The sequence below is a fragment of the Tachysurus vachellii genome, chromosome 21 (genome assembly GCF_030014155.1).
Source record: "Tachysurus vachellii isolate PV-2020 chromosome 21, HZAU_Pvac_v1, whole genome shotgun sequence".
NCBI lineage: Eukaryota > Metazoa > Chordata > Actinopteri > Siluriformes > Bagridae > Tachysurus > Tachysurus vachellii.
Window position 1 is genome coordinate 19,165,157 of NC_083480.1, and position 21,324 is coordinate 19,186,480.

The 21,324-nt window shown below is 41.9% G+C and overlaps 2 protein-coding genes across 2 annotated transcripts; both read left to right on the forward strand.

Moving 5' to 3' along the window:
- The first annotated feature begins 251 nt into the window (after positions 1-251).
- si:dkeyp-113d7.10 (uncharacterized) lies at positions 252-8,573 on the forward strand. The gene is made up of 4 exons (XM_060897412.1): positions 252-717; positions 2,447-2,740; positions 4,529-4,807; positions 5,068-8,573. Exons 1-4 carry the CDS (start codon positions 420-422, stop codon positions 5,469-5,471), a joined length of 1,275 nt encoding a protein of 424 aa, XP_060753395.1. The 5' UTR covers positions 252-419; the 3' UTR covers positions 5,472-8,573.
- A 3,945-nt stretch (positions 8,574-12,518) lies between these two features.
- Positions 12,519-20,889, forward strand: si:dkeyp-113d7.1 (uncharacterized protein LOC407709 homolog). The gene is made up of 2 exons (XM_060897589.1): positions 12,519-12,805; positions 17,851-20,889. The coding sequence occupies exon 2, from the start codon at positions 17,918-17,920 to the stop codon at positions 19,289-19,291; it is 1,374 nt and encodes a 457-aa protein (XP_060753572.1). The 5' UTR covers positions 12,519-12,805; positions 17,851-17,917; the 3' UTR covers positions 19,292-20,889.
- The last annotated feature ends 435 nt before the right edge of the window (positions 20,890-21,324 follow it).

Consider the following 21,324-nt stretch of genomic DNA (forward strand, 5'->3'; position numbering starts at 1 on the left):
GGAGGTTACAAACTGCAACTTTAACAGAATCCAGTTACATCTGAGCAGTTACGGGCCTTGCTCAATGAGCCAGGGGATTTGATCTCACAACCTTATGAGCATTAGACCAACACCTTTACCGCTGATCTACCGCATCTGGTATTATGGGATGTACAAAGTGTGTAAATCGTGAGGAACACCAGGAATATGACTAATAAAGACGAGGCGCTTTGTGCATGCGCGTTGTTGTGTGTCGTTACGGCACAGAATGTCACAAAGGGGTGTGTGTGTGTGTGTGTGTGTGTGTGTGTGTGTGTGTGTGTGTTGCGCAGAAAGGGAAGGCATCACCGTGTTGTTCCCCTCCTGGTTCTCGTCTCCTGATTTGTTTTTAACAGAAGAATGAGACCAGATCTTAGTGTCCACACAACGGAGGAGAAAAGATGAACGGCTCGCTGTACATCTCGTTTTTTCAGGGCCAGCTGGAGTCTGTGCTGGAGCAGGTGGTGCAGGTCGCAGTGACCGAGATCACAGGGACGGTCGGGGGCAGTCTGAGCTCCATGCTCCTGGAAACGGCCCGTAAGGAGCAGGAGAACCAGCGGCTCAGAGACACCCTGCAGTCTGCGGGACGCGCGGAGAGAGAGAGCGGGGAGACGGAGGACCCCGAGCCGCAACATGCCGCCTCTAGGCCCGCATATCAACACGACTCTGTCCGGCACGAGCAGAAAAGACGAGCTGTGGGTAAGAAAGTGGCGGAAGTCTGTAGTGTCTGTAGTGTCTGTAGTGTCTGTAGTGTCTGTAGTGTCTGTAGTGTCTGTAACTCTTTGTGTTTAGGGAAAAATAATAACACGAGATTTTTTTAAAAAGCGGAAGCAGGGGGAAGGTCGCTCACTTCCAGGGCGCTTAAATATGCACCAGTAATTTACATGCCACGAAGTGTGTGTGTGTGTGTGTGTGTGTGTGTGTGTGTGTGTGTGTGTGTGGGATTGCTACATACTCCTCTGTAAACCATCATTATATACATCAACACAAACACTAACTAATATAAGAGAAAGATAATAAATAATGTAAAGTGTTTCAGAGCCGTTAAGAAACTGGGTGTTAAAATAAAACCACGACGTTGTTGGTGACTCATCCTGCACTAATCTTGTGTTTATCCAATTAAGTTCACTATAAAATGTATAAGTCCCGCCCTGTGGGCGTGTCTTGCTCTACAGTAGCATCTGTAAACATTGTTCATCTGTGTGTTTTTGGCCGTGATTCTACACACACACACACACACACACACACACACACACACACACACACACAGTATTACCTTTTTCTGACAGAGAAAGAATGTGTGGAGTATATTGGTGTGGACGCTGTTAACCCAGCTGTGTTGTTTTACTGACTCTGAGCACTGATCTTGTCTCATGTATGTTTAGATGGTTATTTCTTGGGGGTCAAAGTGACCACAATACAGAACAGTCTTCTGATTCCTAAATGATGTTCCGCTGCTATCAGAAATAATCCCAGTGTCATAAGGAACATGTTACTGTACTGTGCAGGATGCTGTGCTACTTGTCCTGTAGTTTCACTGTGTAGGGGGGAGTTGTGTTAAAATGATCCAGGATGATCTCAAACTACTGTCCAGGATAACGTCAGGATTCTGTCCTGGAAGACTTCACGATGCTTTAGTCAAGTCAAGAAGCTTTTATTGACATTTTATTTATAGGTGACGCAGTACCTATACAACGTTTCTTTATGATATCGTTATGATGTCCCCTTCAGTCACAGCTCACAACCTCTGGATACAACCACGGACACACAACTGTCCTTTTCCTCACATGTTACTGTGACTCGCTCATGTCGGTTTCTTCTCTACAACATTAGAAGCATTCGGTCATTTTTCTCCACACCACCCCACTGCTGTGCTCCTCCACCGGCTCCTGTAGTTGAACACATCAGATTTAAACACTGATGATTGTTTACAACACCAGAGCAGCTCCCTTTTACCTCAGAGCCCTCATCACTCCTCACACTGCACCTTGCTCCCTCAGAGCACTGAGGCCCTACAGCACTGCACCACTGGTCCATCTCTCAGGGTAAGAGAGAGGAACACATCAAGACTCTTCTCTGTTCTGTACCGAGGGGGTGGAATCAACTTCACCTAGACGTCTGAACAGCACAGTCACTGGCTGTCTTTAAACCCCATGTGATGTCCTGCCTCTTCCTGAAACACTTCAGCTAACACTTTTTCCCTTGTTTATGTGTGTAAAAAAAACGAACAAAACTGAACAGAGTTTTAGGTTGATGGTATCTTAAGTCTGTGGTAGAGACTTTAAAGGCACCTTCATACAACGCTTTGGATAAAGACGTCTACTAAATACTGTAAATGTAAAATGTCTTTATCAGGAAAACATGTTACTGTTGAGGATTTGACAGTTCGGGATTCTTGTAACCTACGTGTGTGTGTTTTCCCCTGCAGGCCAGCTGAAGGTGGTGATGGAACGTGTGCTGGAGTTTGCTGTGCGTGAGCTCAGTAAGATTGTAGAGGACAGCTTTGACGATGTTCTTCTGGAGCTCAGGAAGACAGACCGGGAGAATGAGGAGCTAATGGAGAAGCTACGTGGTGTGGTGGAGGAGAACGGAGCTGGCAAAGTGGAGATAAACGAGTCTCAGGGAGACCAGGTGGGATCTCCAAACATCACTGATGTAGTGAAGGATGAGGAGAGAGCAGATGCAAAAGAACAGGGAATGGAACAGCTGCAGAACACTGAAGGTACCTGTTCCTCTCTCACGTCCTGTTTCTCTGTATGAACCACATGTCGAAGGTGGAGGCTGTTCGAAGTTTGTGTGTTTGAAGGTATTTGGGGATGAGGGTACGTGTCGGGGTGATACCACGTGTCTGAGGGATATCTTCCACATTTAAATGTGCAGAGGATGAATTGTGTTCATATGTAGACCTGATAGAGAGAGCTGCAGTAGTCCAGTGTTGTGATGACAAGAGACTGAACAAGTACCCGAGCAGCCTGTGTGGGGAAAAATGGCCGAATCCTTCTAATGTTGTAGAGAAGAAACCGACATGAGCGAGTCACATTAGGAACATGAGAGGAAAAGGACAGTTGATTGTCCATGGTTACCCCAAGGTTGTGAGCTGTGGCTGAAGGGGAGATCAGATCATTATGTAGGGATGTAACAAGATCATGACCTGGGGATGAATCACCTGATGATCAGCAGTTCAGTTTTGTTAGGATTGAGCTTTAACTGATGAGCAGTCATCCATGATGAAATGTCTGCCAGACATGCTGATATCCGGTCAGAAGCTGTGTTATCTGAGGATGGAAAAGAGAGCAGAGGAAAGTGTCCGTGGCTGAGTCCAAGTGTAATGACTAAAAAGAGTCAGGATCAGGAAGACATGAAAGAGTTCCAGAAGCTACAGAAGAAGGGGAGACAGAGTGGAGGTTACGACAGGTAAGACTGAGATGCTGAAAGCTAGTTTTAGGAGAGTGATGGTGAAGGACACCAGGTGATGATCTGAGACGTGTAGTGGGGTAGCAGTCACGTCTGTAGCTGGAGAAGGACGGGTGAAAACCAGGTCCAGGACATTGCCTCCTTTGTGTGTGGGGATGTAGTTGTTGAGTGTGAGTGTGAATGAGTCGAGAAGAGACAGGAGGGAAGAAGAACGTAGCTTGTCAGAGGGGAGGTTGAAGTCACCAAGCACTGTCAGGGGGGAGCTATCAGAAGGGAAAGCACTAAGCAGTGTGTCCATTTCTTCCAGGAAGTCACCTAGGGGACCAGGAGGGCGGTAAACAACAATGATAACAAGGTTAATTGGAGAGGTAACTGAAATGGCATGGAATTCAAAAGAGGAGATGGTTAAATGAGACAAGAGGAGAGGTGTAAAGCACCATCTCCTTAACAACAGTAAACCTGTACCACCACCCCTGCCTGTTTCTCTCGTGGTGAGTGAGAGAAAGCATAGGCAGAGGATGGAGCAGCTGGTGTAGCAGTGTTCTGTGGGGATATCCAGGTCTCTGTTAGTGCAAGAAAATCAAAGGAGTAATGGGAAGTTAAAGCAGAGATAAAATCAGCTTTTTTCACAGCAGACTGGCAATTCCAGAGCCCACCTACCACCACTGTTTGAGACTTACACAACAGAGGAGGGTAGATGAGGTTAGTGGGATTGTGACCTCTGCTCTGTAGACGAGAGCGTCTGTGACAGTAGGAAGTGACTACAGAGATGGGTTTAAGGCACATATTAAACAGCACAAGCATAGAATATATCAAACAGCACTAGACACTTATACACAATGTGTTTGAGAGATACTTACAAACCTTCAGTTTAAGACCTTCAGTTTAAATGAGTAAAACCTGCCCACAATTCACACCTTAAGGTAGACTGAAACTATTCCTGATTAATCAGCTGAGAGAACAACAAAGACCAACATTATAACATCAACAATGGTATAGAATATAACAATTCAAATCACACAACTCTAGTACAAAGTGAGTTAAGCAGAAGTGTGTTTCTGTCTGCGGGGCGTGTGTGTGTGTGTGTGTGTGTCAGACTCTGCCCCCCCGACAGTGATCAGCGTGTCTCAGGACTGGGTTCCAGTGCTGGATCAGGTGTTCGGTCAGAAGTGGTGTGCTGACATTTGGCCCATTAAAGAACCCGGAGACATTAAAGCAGAACAGTCATGTTTCCCTTCTGAAGGACCAATCAGACCAGACTCAGGGCCACACAGGAAAGACGAGAGCCAATCAGATCGGCCACAATGGCTGCAGGACACTCAGGCCCCGACTGTGAACTTTGACACCCAGCAGACTTCCGAGACAAGCCTGAAGGGTGAGACACCACAAATAAAGAATAACAGACAGACAGACAGACAGACAGACAGACAAACATTTGCTTGTAATTGCTTTCTGATTTAAACATGGCTAATAAACTCACATTTAATGGTTAATAAAAAGAGTTAATTAACTGTTAATCGCAGATTTATTTCAGCCGTCTGTTCGTGATTATAGTTAGAAAGTAGAAGTTAAATGCTGCTGTGTGTCTGGGTCATGCGGCTCCTTACACTGTGGCCCTGTGCTTTTGTTTTCTAGAAGACGATGTTCAGTTAAAATCGCCGTCGATGCTCCACCGCCTGCTCACGCTTCCGTCTCAGCTGTTAGATGGCGAAGACGAGTCAATGGAGTCAGAGGAGAGTCTGCTGAATGCTATCACCTCACTGCACAGGGCTCAAACGCCTCATCAGGACACCATCAGAGCAGATGAACGTGATGGTGGCAAAGACCTCGAGGACCAGGAGGAGTTGCAAGGAGAGGAAGAAGAAGCCAAGCCAAGGTCCTGCAGGAGCGGGAGGAAGAACCATGCCTGTAAGACCTGCGGCAAGAAGTTCAGCCGAGCTCATCTGCTCAAAGTGCACAAGCTTACACACAAGGAAGCTCACTCGCCGTTCTCCAAACTCCACACTCACGCATGCACCGATTCGGGGAAAACCACATGAGAGGACGTTCTCCAGCGTGAAGCAGGAGATTCCATACATTTCCAGATGTGCTGACGTTGCACCATCATTTCCCAACATTTTATCACAGTATCACATCAGAAACATGTCCAACACGACTCGTGACTCGGGGCAGTGACGACGGTCTGACGATACACGGCGCACGGAATCACCATGACACACAAACTCATGATCATAAACACGCAGCTAACAAAAACTTAGCGTGTGAAGGTACATCAAACAACGTAAGGAACTTTTGATTCTCCAATTCATTGTGTTTGTGTGTTGTGAGGAAGTGATCTTAAATTTTAACTATATTTAAATATATGACAGATTAACCAGAGAGAGTTTTGTGCTGAAATAAAGTCTTGTCTCTGGCTGTGTTTCCATCCATGTATTCAAGTCCAGGTCTCAGATCATCTCAAAACATTTACCTGAACACCAGCGTTTCCCTGTACCCCAGTTTGACACCTGATATGTAGGGTGGTTCCACAGTGTTGAGAGGTGACAGAGGGAAAACTCTTACCAGAGAACTAAGCATACATTCAGGTTAGGAAGAGATCATTGTGTGTTTCACTTGTGCTTACTGACAGATTTCATCGTTAAACATGTTAAAGTCCCGCCCACTTCCCCAGGAACAGGGCCGCTGTATGAGATGGCATGTCGTCAGACACTGAGCCGTTTCTGAGACACGGATCGTTCTGAAATACATCACAGAGTAGCTCGGTTCATCAAACACAGTTGGATGGAAACACAAACACGAGGTCATGTCATGTGACAGGAAGATTAAAAAAAACAGCCTACGAACATTTTAATTGTAAATAAATACATAAACTCCAGTCTTCACTTTCAGAAATACCTCTTCACACAATCGGACTAGATTTATCTGAGTTTCTGATCGAATCTAAACACAGATGAGGAACTAAAGATTTCGATTTCTGCAAACTTCAGAAGTGCACGACTTCATCCAACATCCATCATGTGGAGATTTATGCAAATTTTCATTGTTCCTTCTTCTGGAGCTGTAAAACTGGAAATCCCAAACAGTCTGAGCTTTTAACTACAGACATCGCTTCAAAGAATATAAGAATCTAAAATAAAAAATTCCATAGTTTACCCGGTTGTGTGTTATAGGCTAAAGAGTCATAATAATAACAACAATAATAATAATAATAATAATAATAATAATAATAACAACAACAACAACAACAACAATAATAATAATAATAGATTTTGCAGTATATTGTACAACTGATCATTAGTGCACGCTGAATGATTAAAAATAAAGAAGTGATCAATAATAATCAGACCTTCTCCAGATTAGATTAGACTGAAGGTGTTGAGGAGAAGGTCAGATTTGTATATAAAGACTCAGAGTCTCTACCGTCAACAGTTTCACACCAACAAACTCCAGCTGCTTCCATTTAGTTCATAATGATATTAAATAAATAAGATTATTATCAGGAAATCTCAGCACGGTGTGACATCGTTTATCACGATGTCGATATTTGATCTGCATTTTAATCTGCCAGCTCCAAGAGGAACTTCCAGAAGGGACGAAACGTTGAGCATTTACATTTTCACATTTTGTGTTGTGACCAGTTTCATGTGTGGAGCTGTAATGACCCACCAGCCCTTTCTAACCATAAACTTTATTAACTTCAGCAGTGATGATGATGATGATGATGATGATGATGAGGAGTAAAACCGAACGTTACGGCGCTTTCTTACAAAGACCATTTTGCACTTTCGGTTCTTTTCCACACAAACGTACCTCATTGTGGCGTAAAGTCCCCATAGCTCATTACCTCTCAACACAGGGTGATTATTTTAGCATGTATTTGTTTTTTTTTATCTCATTTATGTTTATATGTTTTTATAAAAGGTTATTTGGCTATCAGACAGGTTTTATTCTGAAATGCACTGGTAAAAAAAAACAAACAAAAAAAAAAAAACAGTAAAGCAAACAGACTTTTATAATTGACTTTATAATCCACTCAAAGACAAAGAAAAGGTGTGAATGAAGTCTCTACGCTTAAGCCATGCAAAAGTCACATATAAGGCCAATCATTTTATTCTGTATAGATTGTTTTGTAATTTTTAACTAATTGTGATTTTTTTTTTGATTATTTACAATATACAACATTCCTGACAAAAGAATGTTGATGTGGGTCATGATTTAGTTTTTCTTTTGAACAGTTTATACAAATAATGACTTTGTCAAAAAGAACAAAATGTCAGATTATTACCAAACAATGTTCTAAAATGATGCAATGCTGCATTAAAGAGAAACATAAGGAAATGTTAAGTGAGGAATGATATTTTACATATGCACTAAATGAGAATGGAGCAATGTAATAATAGCAGTTGTTTCTGTCTGCTTACAGATTTTACTTTTATACACACACACTCCAAAAGTATTGGAACACCAGAGCAGTTCCTCTGTTTGTCCTTTATACTGAAGACATTTGTGTTGATGAAAATGAGACGATCAGAATTTTAGCACGTTTCCTGATGTTTACATGTAGATGTGTTAATCACCTAAAAACATGACACCTGGGTCTCACACCTCACTTTGTGTGAACAAAAGTATCGGAACAGATATTCTTAAAGGAAGTTCAAGTCAGTAACACTTAACTGCATCAGACTCCAACGTCACCAAAGGTCTGTTTGACTTGGCCAGTCTTAAACCTTTTCCACTTTGGTTTGCAGCTTACCTTATGGTCTTTATATTCCTGCTCTAGTCTTTTCCAGCAGATTGTGAGACCTTCTCTCTGCCCCGTGGAGGTTTGGCTGTTGTTTTCAACTCCTGTTCATCTTTTGAGCTCAAACCTAAATCTTCAGTGTAAAGAACAAACAAAGGAACTTCTTTTGTGTTCCAGTACATTTGAAGAGGGCATTTGTGTGTTTAAACAAACAAATAAATAAACTTCACACCTCGTCTGAGGCTGTAGATGATTTCTTGAAATGTATTAATGAATTATGCAACAAAGCTTTGTCCTTAACTGAAAGATTGTTTTTGTAGAACGTTTCACCCTCATTTTGATGTTCTGATTTTTGTTGTAATCTCAGTAGTTAATTGTGTGAAGAAGTAATAAATGAGTTATGTATTAACAAGAAATTAGTTTTTATTGTATCCTCAATCTCTGTGTAACAATTTGCAGCAGTGACATAATAACGTTTAATATTGACATGTAACCGTGAAAAATAACAGCGAGGTGTTATAATGAGGTGTAATAATGAGGTGTAACAGTGAGGTGTTATAATGAGGTGTAACAGTGAGGTGTTATAATGAGTTGTAACAGTGAGGTGTTATAATGAGTTGTAATATGAGGTGTTACAATGAGGTGTAACAGTGAGGTGTTATAATGAGGTGTAACAGTGAGGTGTTATAATGATGTGTTATAATGAGGTATTATAATGAGGTGTTATAATGAGGTGTTATAATGTGGTGTAACAGTGAGGTGTTATAATGAGGTGTTATAATGAAGTGTTATAATGAGATGTAACAGTGAGGTGTTATAATGAGGTGTAACAGTGCTGTGTTATAATGAGGTGTATCAGTAAGGTGTAACAGTGGGGTGTTATAATGAGGTGTAACAGCGAGGTGTTATAATGAGGTGTAACAGCGAGGTGTTATAATGAGGGGTAACAGTGAGGTGTTATAATGAGGTGTAACAGTGAGGTGTTATAATGAGGTGTAACAGCGAGGTGTTATAATGAGGTGTAACAGTGAGGTGTTATAATGTGGTGTAACAGTGAGGTGTTATAATGAGGTGTAACAGTGAGGTGTTACAATGAGGTGTAACAGTGAGGTGTTATAATGAGGTGTAACAGTGAGGTGTTATAATGTGGTGTAACAGTGAGGTGTTATAATGAGGTGTAACAGTGAGGTGTTATAATGAGGTGTAACAGTGAGGTGTTATAATGAGGTGTAACAGTGAGGTGTTATAATGAGGTGTAACAGTGAGGTGTTATAATGAGGTGTATCAGTTAGGTGTAACAGTGGGGTGTTATGATGAGGTGTTATAATGAGGTGTATCAGTGAGGTGTAACAGTGGGGTGTTATAATGAGGTATAAAAGCGAGGTGTTATAATGAAGTGTAACAGTGAGGTATTATAATGAGGTGTAACAGTGAGGAGTTATAATGATGTGTAGCAGTGAGGTGTTATAATGAGGTGTAACAGTGAGGTGTTATAATGAGGTGATGAAGGTATACATGTATGGAATGCTAATGTTGCTGACTGGTAAATGTTGTTCCCATGGCAACCAGTAGTAAGAACACCTAGTGGTGAATTCATGGTACAGCAACTGGAGGGTTGCAGAGATAAAATCACTGAATGTGTGAACTTCAGACTTCAGAGCGCAAAGAGCAGCATGATGTGTTTTAACACTCCTAACCTGTCAGACTGAACACTGCACTGCCTGGACAAGCTGTACTCAGTGTCCACAGTGATGATGATGATGATGATGATGATGAATAAAAGACATCTTTTCTTTTGCAGTTGAAGTGGTCAGTAATCTGCACTATTTCTTCTTCCCAATTTCAATGTGTGTGATATCGAGAATGTTAAAGGTCAGATTTTTCTCATGTCTGATCTCTTCCACTGAAGATGGATCTGATCTAAACGGACCATGAGATCAGCTCGAGTGCTCGATGTCATTAGAGCAAAAAGGAGATGTAGTGAATACTAAACACTCATTAAGTTCAAATTGTAAATAATCTAAAAATAATCAGAAACCTAAACAGAAGCATTTTGATTTGAGCTCTTTAGGCAAAGCAAGTTTATTTGTATAGCACATTTCATACACAGAGGACATTCAAAGTGCTTTACATAGAAATTAGAAAACAATTTATAAGAGAGAAAAAAAATATATGTAAAAATAAGAGACATACGATAAAATCATAATAAAAACAAAGAACAATTAAAGAAAATAAATGTGATTTTAATAAAAACAGTTTAAAATATGTTAAAAAGAATAAAACAGGAGTAAAAGTGATTTGGATAAAAAGTGCAGTCAGTGTGAAGCATCACAGTGATCATTTAGTAAATACAGAGTTAAACAGATGTGTTTTTAATCTTGATTTAAAAGTGTCTACTGTTGAAGCACATCTGATCTCTTCTGGAAGCTGATTCCAGCTATAGGTGACGTAATAACTAAATGCTGACGCACCTTGTTTTGAGTGAACCCTTGGTATCTCTAACTGACCTGATCCTAATGATCTGAGTCGTCTGTTTGGTTTATATTCAGTTAGCATATCTGTAATGTATTTCGGTCCTAAGCCATGAAGTGATTTATAAACGAGTAACAATACATTAAAATCTATTCTAAATGGAACTGGAAGCCAGTGTAAGGACCTGAGGACTGGAGTGATGTGCTCAGATTTATTGGTTCTGGTCAGAATTCTGGCAGCAGCGTTCTGTATGAGCTGCAGCTGTCTAATGGTCTTTTTGGGGATCCCAGTAAGGAGTCCATTGCAATAATCCACCCTGCTGGTGATGAAAGCATGAACAAGTTTCTCTAAGTCCTGTCTTGAGACAAAACATCTAATTCTGGCTCTATTTCTGAGATGGTAGTAAGCTGATTTGCTTATCGCTTTCACATGACTACTGAAATTAAGGTCAGACTCTAAAATTACACCAAGATTTCTGACTTTATTTTGTGTCTTTAGACCCCTAGAGTCAAGGTGTGTGTTAACTTTGAGAGTTTCATCTTTATTTCTGAATACAATGACTTCGGTTTTGTCTTTGTTTAACTGGAGGAAGTTTTGACGCATCCAACTGTTAATTTCATCAATGCACTTACATAGAGAGTCAATGGGGCTGTAGTCATTATGCAATACATTAGTGACATCCTGCGCACGTGCACACAAACTGCTTCTGCCAGACCATGACGGTGACTATAACACCGTGCACAACAGTATAGTGTTAATGTCATGTACATACACAACATGACGGTGACTATAACACCGTGCACAACAGTATATAGTGTTAATGTCATGTACATACACAACATGACGGTGATTATAACACCGTGCACAACAGTATGTAGTGTTAATGTCATGCACATACACAACATGACGGTGATTATAACACCGTGCACAACAGTATATAGTGTTAATGTCATGCACATGCACAACATGACAGTGATTATAACACCGTGCACAACAGTATATAGTGTTAATGTCATGCACATACACAACATGACGGTGATTATAACGCCGTACACAACAGTATATAGTGTTAATGTCATGCACATGCACAACATGACGGTGATTATAACACCGTACACAACAATATACTGTATAGTGTTAATGTCATGCACATACACAACATGACGGTGATTATAACACCGTACACAACAGTATACTGTATAGTGTTAATTTCATGCACATACACAACATGACGGTTATTATAACACCGTACACAACAGTATACTGTATAGTGTTAATGTCATGTACATACACAACATGACGGTGATTATAACACCGTACACAACAGTATACTGTATAGTGTTAATGTCATGTACATACACAACATGACGGTGACTATAACACCGTACACAACAGTATAGTGTTAATGTCATGTACATACACAACATGACGGTGACTATAACACCGTACACAACAGTATATAGTGTTAATGTCATGTACATACACAACATGACGGTTATTATAACACCGTACACAACAGTATACTGTATAGTGTTAATGTCATGTACATACACAACATGACGGTGACTATAACACCGTACACAACAGTATATAGTGTTAATGTCATGTACATACACAACATGACGGTGACTATAACACCGTACACAACAGTATATAGTGTTAATGTCATGTACATACACAACATGACGGTGATTATAACACCGTACACAACAGTATACTGTATAGTGTTAATGTCACTACACTACAGCATCACTAAACGTGTAAACACGTGTTCAGATTTACCACATGCTCTACTACATGTCAATCTGTCACAATGCACGAGGCTCTGACGCTGTTTATTTCGACCAGATAAAACACCCACATTTTATCGGAAGTAGGTCACCGAGACTCCGCACGCGCTGCTGTTCCTGATGTGGCTGCAGCTGCGCGCGCGCACTGCCGTTAAACCGGTGTGGCTGAGAGAAGCGAGCGCGAGCTGCGGAAACGGGGGAAAGAAGGAGGAGAAGCAGGAGGCAGGCGCGAGAAGGGAGGAAGGAGAGAGAGAGAGAGAGAGAGAGAGAGAGAGAGACGGCTCGCGGACGTGGCGGCTCCGGGGCTGAGCGACGAGCCCGCGCGCTACAGAGAGAGAGAGAGAGAAGCAATGCACCGGGGAAACTGCAGGTAAAATAAAAGCGCGTGCAAACATCCCATAATTCTCCCTCGTACTTCTATAACTTTCATCCTTTTATTAATTTTCTGCATCTATTTTCTCATGTCTGCACGTGCGGCCGAATTCATGCATAAGATTCAGAGTAACAGCAATAAATTGTTGCGTTTCCGTTTGTTTCCGTTTCATTATACACACGTGAACACACGGAAGCGGTGAGACGGCGCGTGCAAAACCGCAAAGCAAAATACACACAAAATCCAAAACGGAGAAAAGTTACATGCGGTAATGAGAGTGCTGAAGTTTGTGTCTGTAGCAGATTAGCGTTAGCCATAAACAAGATGGCCTCTGTGTCAGCAGCAGCAGCAGCAGCACTGTGGGCCTCAGACTCACTACAGACTCACTACACACACACACACACACACACTACACACACACACACACACACACACACACCTCTCTTTATTACTCCTTTATCACTGCGGTCAGAAAACTGACAGAAAGCGAAAATTCCGCACAGTTACATTGTGTATAAACATCATATCATCCGAGTTCCGCTACACACACACACACACACACACACACACAGATTTATTGTGTAAAAACACATCGACTGTTTGAATAAAATCAGAAAGTATCGAAGCTTCATTAGCACGACACAGATTAGCATTTTAGCACACAATGCTAATGCTAAATATCAGTGCATAAGGTTTATTTCTGCTTTACGTTGTGATTTCGCTCATTATTCATACCGCGGCCTCGTATAGACGTCCTGACTGACTGACTGACTGACTGACGTCCTGACTGACTGACTGACGTCCTGACTGACTGACTGACTGACTGACGTCCTGACTGACTGACTGACTGACGTCCTGACTGACTGACTGACGTCCTGACTGACGTCCTGACTGACTGACTGACGTCCTGACTGACTGACTGACGTCCTGACTGACTGACTGACTGACGTCCTGACTGACTGACTGACTGACTGACACCTCCACGCGCTTCTCATGACCCATTATTAAAGCTAATAGAGAACACAGTTTATAGTGTTGTGTTGAGTCTAGCTCTTTTTTTGCTATTTGTGTGTGTGTGTGTGTGTGTGTGTGTGTGTGTGTGTGTGTGTGAGAGAGAGAGTGTGTGTGTTTAAGGCAGTTGTACACCTGTGATATACATTTGGATTTTTATGATAAATTACACAATTTGTAGATTGTTTAGATGTTTGTTGGGCAACATCAGTGTATATTTGTTTAACCAGTGTGTGTGATACACCAGTGTGTGTTTGTTGTGTGTGTTTGTTGTTTTACACCAGTGTGTGTTTGTTGTTTTACACCAGTGTGTGTTTGTTGTTTTACACCAGTGTGTGTTTGTTGTGTTACATCAGTGTGTGTTTGTACTGTTACACCAATGTGTGTCTGTTCTGTTACACCAATGTGTGTCTGTTCTGTTACACCATTCTGTGTCTGTTCTATTACACCAGTGTGTGTTTGTACTGGTACACCAATGTGTGTCTGTTCTGTTACACCATTGAGTATTTGTTGTGTTACACCAGTGTGTTTGTACTGTTACACCAATGTGTGTCTGTTCTGTTACACCAGTGTGTGTTTGTACTGGTACACCAATGTGTGCCTGTTCTGTTACACCATTGAGTATTTGTTGTGTTACACCAGTGTGTTTGTACTCTTACACCAATGTGTGTCTGTTCTGTTACACCATTGTGTGTTTGTTGTGTTACACCAGTGTGTGTTTGTACTGTTACACCAATGTGTGTCTGTTCTGTTACACCATTGTGTGTTTGTTGTGTTACACCAGTGTGTGTTTGTACTGTTACACCAATGTGTGTCTGTTCTGTTACACCATTGAGTGTTTGTTGTGTTACACCTGTGTGTGTTTGTACCGGTACACCAATGTGTGTCTGTTCTGTTACACCATTGTGTGTCTGTTCTATTACACCAGTGTGTGTTTGTACTGGTACACCAATGTGTGTCTGTTCTGTTACACCAATGTGTGTCTGTTCTGTTACACCAGTGTGTGTTTGTACTGGTACACCAATGTGTGTCTGTTCTGTTACACCAATGTGTGTCTGTTCTGTTACACCAGTGTGTGTTTGTACTGGTACACCAATGTGTGTCTGTTCTGTTACACCAATGTGTGTCTGTTCTGTTACACCAGTGTGTGTTTGTACTGTTACACCAATGTGTGTCTGTTCTGTTACACCATTGAGTATTTGTTGTGTTACACCAGTGTGTTTGTACTGTTACACCAATGTGTGTCTGTTCTGTTACACCAGTGTGTGTTTGTACTGGTACACCAATGTGTGCCTGTTCTGTTACACCATTGAGTATTTGTTGTGTTACACCAGTGTGTTTGTACTGTTACACCAATGTGTGTCTGTTCTGTTACACCATTGTGTGTTTGTTGTGTTACACCAGTGTGTGTTTGTACTGTTACACCAATGTGTGTCTGTTCTGTTACACCATTGTGTGTTTGTTGTGTTACACCAGTGTGTGTTTGTACTGTTACACCAATGTGTGTCTGTTCTGTTACACCATTGAGTGTTTGTTGTGTTACACCAGTGTGTGTTTGTACTGTTACACCAATGTGTGTCTGTTCTGTTACAGCATTGTGTGTTTGTTGTGTTACACCAGTGTGTGTTTGTACTGTTACACCAATGTGTGTCTGTTCTGTTACACCAATGTGTGTCTGTTCTGTTACACCAGTGTGTGTTTGTACTGTTACACCAATGTGTGTTTGTTGTTTTACACCAGTGTGTGTTTGTTGTGTTATACCAGTGTGTGTTTGTACTGGTACACCAATGTGTGTCTGTTCTGTTACACCATTGAGTGTTTGTTGTGTTACACCAGTGTGTGTTTGTACTGTTACACCAATGTGTGTCTGTTCTGTTACACCATTGTGTGTTTGTTGTGTTACACCAGTGTGTGTTTGTACTGTTACACCAATGTGTGTTTGTTGTTTTACACCATTGAGTGTTTGTTGTGTTACACCAGTGTGTGTTTGTACTGTTGCACCAATGTGTGTTTGTTGTTTTACACCAGTGTGTGTTTGTTGTGTTATACCAGTGTGTGTTTGTACTGGTACAACAATGTGTGTCTGTTCTGTTACACCATTGAGTGTTTGTTGTGTTATACCAGTGTGTGTTTGTACTGGTACAACAATGTGTGTCTGTTCTGTTACACCATTGAGTGTTTGTTGTGTTACACCAGTGTGTGTTTGTACTGTTACACCAATGTGTGTCTGTTCTGTTACACCATTGTGTGTTTGTTGTGTTACACCAGTGTGTGTTTGTACTGTTACACCAATGTGTGTTTGTTGTTTTACACCATTGAGTGTTTGTTGTGTTACACCAGTGTGTGTTTGTACTGGTACACCAATGTGTGCCTGTTCTGTTACACCATTGAGTATTTGTTGTGTTACACCAGTGTGTGTTTGTACTGTTACACCAATGTGTGTCTGTTCTGTTACACCATTGTGTGTTTGTTGTGTTACACCAGTGTGTGTTTGTACTGTTACACCAATGTGTGTCTGTTCTGTTACACCATTGTGTGTTTGTTGTGTTACACCAGTGTGTGTTTGTACTGTTACACCAATGTGTGTCTGTTCTGTTACACCATTGAGTGTTTGTTGTGTTACACCAGTGTGTTTGTACTGTTACACCAATGTGTGTCTGTTCTGTTACACCATTGTGTGTTTGTTGTGTTACACCAGTGTGTGTTTGTACTGTTACACCAATGTGTGTCTGTTCTGTTACACCATTGAGTGTTTGTTGTGTTACACCAGTGTGTGTTTGTACTGGTACACCAATATGTGTCTGTTCTGTTACACCATTGAGTGTTTGTTGTGTTACACCAGTGTGTGTTTGTACTGTTACACCAATGTGTGTCTGTTCTGTTACACCATTGTGTGTTTGTTGTGTTACAGCTGTGTGTGTTTGTTGTGTTACACCAGTGAGTTTTCATTGTGTTACACCAGTGTATGTTTGTTCTATTACACCATTATGCATTTGTTCTATTACACCAATGTGCGTTTGTTGTGTTACACCAGTGTGTGTTTGTTGTGTTACACCAATGTGTGTCTGTTCTGTTACACCATTGTGTGTTTGTTGTGTTACACCAGTGAGTTTTCATTGTGTTACACCAGTGTATGTTTGTTCTATTACACCATTGTGCATTTGTTCAGGGTGTGTTTGTTGTGTTACAACAGTATTTGCTTATTCGTGTTACAACAGTATTTGCTTATTCTGTTACACCAGTCTGTGTTTGTTGTTTTACACCAGTGTTTTATTACACACTAGTGTAATAAAACAAACACACAATGGTGTAACACAGCAAACAATACTGGTGCACAAGCACACACTGGTGTAACACAACAAACGCACACCGGTGTTCATTGTGTTATACCAGTCTGTGTTTTTTCTGTTCCACCGGTCTGTGTTTGTTGTATTACACCAGTGTGTGTTTGTTGTGTTACAGCAACATGTGTTTACTGTGTTACAGCAGTGTGTTTGTTGTGTTACAACAACCTGTGGATTTGTTGTGTTACACCAGTGTGTTTGTTGTGTTACACCAGTGTGTTTGTTGTGTTACACCAGTGTGTTTGTTGTGTTACAACAACATGTGGATTTGTTGTGTTACACCAGTGTGTTTGTTGTGTTACACCAGTGTGTTTGTTGTGTTACACCAGTGTGTTTGTTGTGTTACACCAGTGTGTTTGTTGTGTTACAACAACATGTGGATTTGTTGTGTTACACCAGTGTGTTTGTTGTGTTACACCAGTGTGTTTGTTGTGTTACACCAGTGTGTTTGTTGTGTTACAACAACATGTGGATTTGTTGTGTTACACCAGTGTGTTTGTTGTGTTACACCAGTGTGTTTGTTGTGCTATACCAGCTTTTTAAACTGAGTTTTTGCCTCAGTTAAAGTTACTTGAGACATTCTTTCACATCTCAACCACTAACGTTACTCTAACCTGTGTGTGTTTGTGTGTGTTTGTGTGTGTGTTTGTGTGTGTGTGTGTGTGTGTTTGTGCGTGGCTTCTACAGGGTCCAGAATCAGGGAAGAGATCAGCAGCACAGCATTAAGTAGGCTGCTAAGGGACGAATCTGGCTGATGATGGCTGAGCTGGAGACGGAGTGTATCACAATAGGCCTGAACACTCTGGCCTCTGAGTGTATATCACCTGCTCTGGAGCCGCTGCCTGCCGAGTGTGTGACGCCGACACTGGCCATGCTAAACACACTTAGCTCAGAGATTGCAGAGCCAACTGCCATGCTTCCATGTGTAAAGAGCGACCCTGACCTGGAGCTGGTTCCCATCCGCACCGTGGACGTGTCCCAAATCCAGCCATTGAACACTGCGGAACTGGGTACGGAACAAGTCAGGATGGAGATCAGTGGCCTGGAGTACATCAAGTCGGACCTACACTCATTCCACGGTGCAAGTTATGATGCCTTTGACTACGTGTCGCATGACAACCTGGACTACATCAAGTCGGATCAAAGTTCCGACCTGCAGTGTTACTATGCAATGGAACTTGAAGCTAGCAGGTACGAATATGACTCAACGCTCGCATCAGAGAAGTCTGAGACATCGGATACAGCAGAGTCAAACATTCTTGAGTCCATCCGTATGGCGGAGCTCCGCACTGAGCTCAATAAGCTTCGCCCTGAAGCTGTTATAGAATTTTCTTCCGCTCACATGTATGACATGCAGTCTGCCCATACAAATACAAACACCACAAACCCAGACACTGCGAAAGCAAAAACACAACCACGCAAACCTCGCAACCCGACAGGTGAAAAGCCATTCTCCTGCACACAATGCGGAAAGAACTTCAGCACTCTGGGAAACCTGAAGACGCACCAGCGAATCCACACAGGTGAGCGGCCATACTCCTGTTCGCAATGTGGCAAGAGCTTCGGCCAAGCAGGCAACCTGAAGAGGCACCAACTGATACACACTGGCCAGAAGCCCTACAACTGCAGCTTCTGCCCCAAAGGTTTCACCAAGGCAGACGACCTGCGCTCGCACCAGCGTATCCACACAGGTGAGAAGCCGTTCACTTGTGACGATTGTGGAAAGGCCTTTTTCCATTCCAAGGAACTTAAGGCACACCGCCTTGTACACACAGGTGAGCGGCCTTTCTCCTGCCAGCACTGTGGCAAGGCGTTCACGAAGGAGGTGAACTTCCGCAATCACCAGCAGAGCCACACAAGTGAAAAGCCGTACCAGTGTTCCCAGTGTGGAAAGAGCTTTGGGAACTCGGGCGTGCTCAAGACTCATGAGAAGATCCACACCGGGGAGAAGCCGTTTAAGTGCACACAGTGCGGCAAGAGCTTTGGCCGCCTCGGACACTTAAAGGCACACCAGCAGATCCACACGGGTGAGAAGCCATACACCTGCTCACAGTGCGGCAAGAGCTTCAGCCAGTCTGGTCACCTCAAAGCACACGAACAGATCCACAAACGAGAGACAGCGCAATAATGGAGAACGAGTGCAGCTAAAACGTAACGGAGCACAGGAGAGAAAGCAAAATATTAATGTTCGTAATAATGATAACGGAACTAAACGCATATATAATATTATTAAATGTACTTATTTATGAATGCCTAAAGGCTTTGAATAGATTGATTCTTCACACGTGTATCTGTCAGTCAGCCTCAGAGGGTGGATCAGTTGTGATCAGTAGAGAGGGTTTTGACTACCTGCTTACTCAGTCTTGGCCAGAACCCAGGATGTGTTTATTCTGCAGCTTCCCAGTGGACAGGACTTGTGGAAGTCACCACAGTGTTTTATCCTCATCCAGCAAGAAGAAGAAGGAAACCCCTGTTTATTAAAACTTATTGCTCCAGGTGGTTCATGCGGTTCTTGAATTCTTGAATGGGTTCTTGGTCTTGTGAACCATCTAAATGCTGTTCCTGTAGCTTGCTACTCGTTCCCAGAATCCTGGCACTTGCAGACATGGTCGGGTCCACTGAAGGATCTGCTACCTCTTAGATACCTCATGTTTAAACACATGTTGAGCAGAACCGAAGCAATGGCCAAACACAACATGTTATACATGTTGTGTGAGAACTACAGGTTAACCATCACACTATACTCCATTAGAGACAGAAATTGTGTGGTTATGGTACATCCTCACGCACAACCCTCATCAGTATTAATGCCTTGTTACTTAGGTTCCTGTGGAACCACCGGCACATTGGAGCTCTCACTCTGACAGTGGGCTAGTGAATAGTTTATGGTTTGTTCACTTTATCAAATACATTCCATGTCAGTTAAAGTCTAGCATGGCATCTGGTTCCGTACTTTGTAGAGTGGATATGGTTCTGTTCTGATAAAGTTTTGTTTATGGCATAAACGTGACAGAATTTAATTAGATAACAGGAAATTTCTTCTATTGACTTAACAAGCTGTTAGAATGACCACAGTGTACTTGTCTAGGACCAAAATATTTAGTGACAGCACATAATATATGTCATCAAGGTTTTAGAACCAAAAGAACCCAGTCATGAAGGAGCCTTCTGGGTCGTAGGTCAGGTGGAATAATGCAGTAACATTAGCTGATGTTAGTATAGCTATATTAGCAAATCTTATTAGGCATCAGTAATGTGAATGCACTGATGTTGGTATGAACAGGGGCTCTGAGGTGCAGAACATCAGGGTCAGAGATAACACTCATGTCATCAAACCTGGTATAATCACTGATCCCACACCATGAGAACGATTGACAGATGACATGAAGACTTTTACAGATGAACATTAATGTATTGATTTTGTCTTCTATGCTCTGTTACACACACCTCTCAAAGTATTATTCTTTTTTAAAACAAAAAAGCCCACATTATATATAATTATATACGTTTTCATACCTGTTTGTGACTGATTTGCTCTTATGCAAGTGTCTTTCTTTATTACGTGGGGGGGGGGGATCTGGTAGAAATGTTTTGTATACGTTTTATCTGTTTCTATTTGATTTAGTGACGATTTCTTTTCATACTCACCGTGTACACGTTTATCAAGAAACCATGTAATTCTTTACATCATGTACTGGAACGAGTTATTAAAGAAACTAATGAAAAGTGGAAGAGATTCCTTTATCAGTAAGGAAGCATCAGGGGACGCGGCGCTAATCAGTCACGCAGTGGACAATATTGTGGACAAAACGAATCCTTCGTCGTCTGGATGACAGCAGGTAGTGTGATCATACATCGGTACACTGTTACTGTGTACAGTCACAGGGTTACAAGGAACTTGAGTTATGAGCATCAGAAGAGTTTTATGTGTGGATCAGGCAGGTCTGAAGAGCAGACAGGGTCAGGAACACTGAGAGTCATGTGGGTTTGGGGTGATGAAACTTAAATATGTGTAGAGAAGTTACCAATTACATCTACCAAGTGATAAGTCAGTTATCTTCACTAGGGATGTCATGAGACTATGTTTTCTAGGACACGAGAAAGCTCTTTTCCAACACCGTCCTGCCCTCAAAGACCAGCCTCAAAACTGCTATATTATAA

What these genes read in the sequence shown, in the direction of transcription:
- si:dkeyp-113d7.10 (XM_060897412.1), top strand. Translation starts at nt 420, where the DNA reads ATGAACGGCTCGCTGTACATCTCGTTTTTTCAGGGCCAGCTGGAGTCT. An exon ending in ACAGCTGCAGAACACTGAAG is followed by an intron (nt 2,741 to 4,528) that starts GTACCTGTTCCT and finishes TGTGTGTGTCAG; the next exon opens with ACTCTGCCCCCCCGACAGTG. An exon ending in TTCCGAGACAAGCCTGAAGG is followed by an intron (nt 4,808 to 5,067) that starts GTGAGACACCAC and finishes TTTGTTTTCTAG; the next exon opens with AAGACGATGTTCAGTTAAAA.
- si:dkeyp-113d7.1 (XM_060897589.1), top strand. Translation starts at nt 17,918, where the DNA reads ATGATGGCTGAGCTGGAGACGGAGTGTATCACAATAGGCCTGAACACT.